The sequence below is a fragment of the Asparagus officinalis genome, chromosome 2 (assembly GCF_001876935.1).
Source record: "Asparagus officinalis chromosome 2, Aspof.V1, whole genome shotgun sequence".
Lineage (NCBI taxonomy): Eukaryota > Viridiplantae > Streptophyta > Magnoliopsida > Asparagales > Asparagaceae > Asparagus > Asparagus officinalis.
In genome coordinates this window covers 76,578,818-76,580,589 of record NC_033795.1, presented here as the reverse complement: position 1 = coordinate 76,580,589, position 1,772 = coordinate 76,578,818, and the positions used below count along the sequence as shown (strand labels likewise).

The window sequence follows — 1,772 nt, the reverse complement described above, 5'->3', positions numbered from 1 at the left end:
CGACCACACCCCCGTCGGGCCCACCCACCAAGAAGCACGGACGCTTCCCGGGGCCCACGTAATCGAGCCTTGCCGCGAGGGTCGGATAGTGCCCCAGCGTCCTCTTCAGCCCATCGATAATCGCAGAATTCGTCGGAGTCGGAGGTCTAAAGCCGAAGAGGACGGACACATGGTAACGGGGAGCATAGCAATCGAAAACAGTCAACGGCAGCTCGACGGGGTCGGCCCTAGGGTTTGGTTGGGGGATAACGGTAGATCTCTCAACTTTGATATCCATAGTGTTTTTGTCGCAAGTGATAGGTTCATATAGTGCATATATAGAGCGAAGAGGACCGATTGCATGTATAACACGTAGATTGTATCAGTCAAGTACCAACAATTTGTTGACTATTTACAGGGACCGTCGTGTGCATAGATGGCCACAATGGCTCTTGTTTGTTTCAGAGGTTGTTTTGCAGTGAGAGAATGATGATAGAGGCACACAAAGGAAGTGAGGAGTTCGGTTGAGATGAGTCTAGGTTTGGTTCTCTTGGATGAGTGCTCATGAACTTTGCATGGGCGATAAAATCTACTAGGAAGATGAACTTAGTTAAAGTTTTGGGGTTTTCTTTGCCATGTTAGTCCGTCATATCTTTCATAGTTTCAAATTAGTCCCTCAAATGATTAAAATTGCTCTTAATTAGGTCCCCAAATTCTTAAAAGTTGTTCCAAAAACTACTCCCTCTCAAATTATTGAACTTGCTATTAGATCCCCCAATTCTTATAAGGTTGTTGCACGTGCGCATATGCACAATCTTTTGCTGTGTCAAAGATTTTGTGCAGTGAGAGAGTGATGATGTTGTCACACAAATGCGGTGTGGAGTTAAGTTGAGATGAGCATAACTTTGCTTCTTTGGATGAGATCATGAGACTGAAGCGAGGCTACTTTGGATAAGTACACTAGAAGTTGAACTTAGTTGAAGGCCCTAGAGATTTGAGAGTAGCAAGATGTCAAAGTTTCATGTATTTATAGGGAAAAGGCTGACGTTAAAGTGGGACTGAATTATGTAGGTCTTACGTTTAAGATTTGACTACCAAGTCTACCATCATCGAAAAAGTCAGAGATTGTTAATCATGAACCGACTTATATTTGAGATTTGACTTAGACATTTGTTTGAAAAAATAAATATATTAAAAACCCTCATAACTTTTGACGATTATCAGAAAAAACCCTTTAACTTGCAAAATATCAAAAAATAATCCCTTAAGTTTAGGGGTTATCGGAGAACCGCTTTTAACTGTAAGATTTTATCAGAAAACACCCCCAATTTGAGGTTTTCTGAGAAAATCTCAAAATTAAGGTGATTTTTCGATAAAATCTAAAAGTTAAAAAGAGGCTTTTTGTGAGAATCACAATACTTAATTAACGGGGTCCCATGATGTTTTGGAGTTTGGGTGGGTGGGTGGGTGGGGGGCCCAACTTACACCATGAAGTCTAATATAACCCTCAAAAATATCACCATGAAGTCTAATGTGTAAATGAAAAACGCGTGACTAAGAAAGATCAAAATACTCTATACAACCGTAAACGATCCTCTAGCTCTTTTGCAGGATGAGAGAAAGAGAGAAGAAAGAGAAAAATATTGTAAATGGGATGCTTCTTCACAGGTTTGTTAAAAAAAAAATTAAAAAGATCAGGAGTGTTCGTAAGACACCACGTAATTGAGAAGCCTCAGTCAAATTTTAGAAGTCGAGAGTGGTTGTTTTACAACACCCTTAACATTAAAATGGAA

The 1,772-nt window shown here is 40.2% G+C and overlaps 1 protein-coding gene across 1 annotated transcript in view; it reads right to left on the bottom strand.

Annotated features, from left to right (window-relative positions):
* Positions 1 to 403, bottom strand: part of LOC109831341 (agmatine hydroxycinnamoyltransferase 1-like) — a 2,176-nt gene extending 1,773 nt beyond the window's left edge. The window contains exon 1 of the mRNA XM_020398671.1: positions 10 to 403. Coding sequence (XP_020254260.1) covers positions 10 to 277 — 268 coding nt within the window. The 5' untranslated portion in view covers positions 278 to 403. The remainder of the gene's footprint in view (positions 1 to 9) is intronic.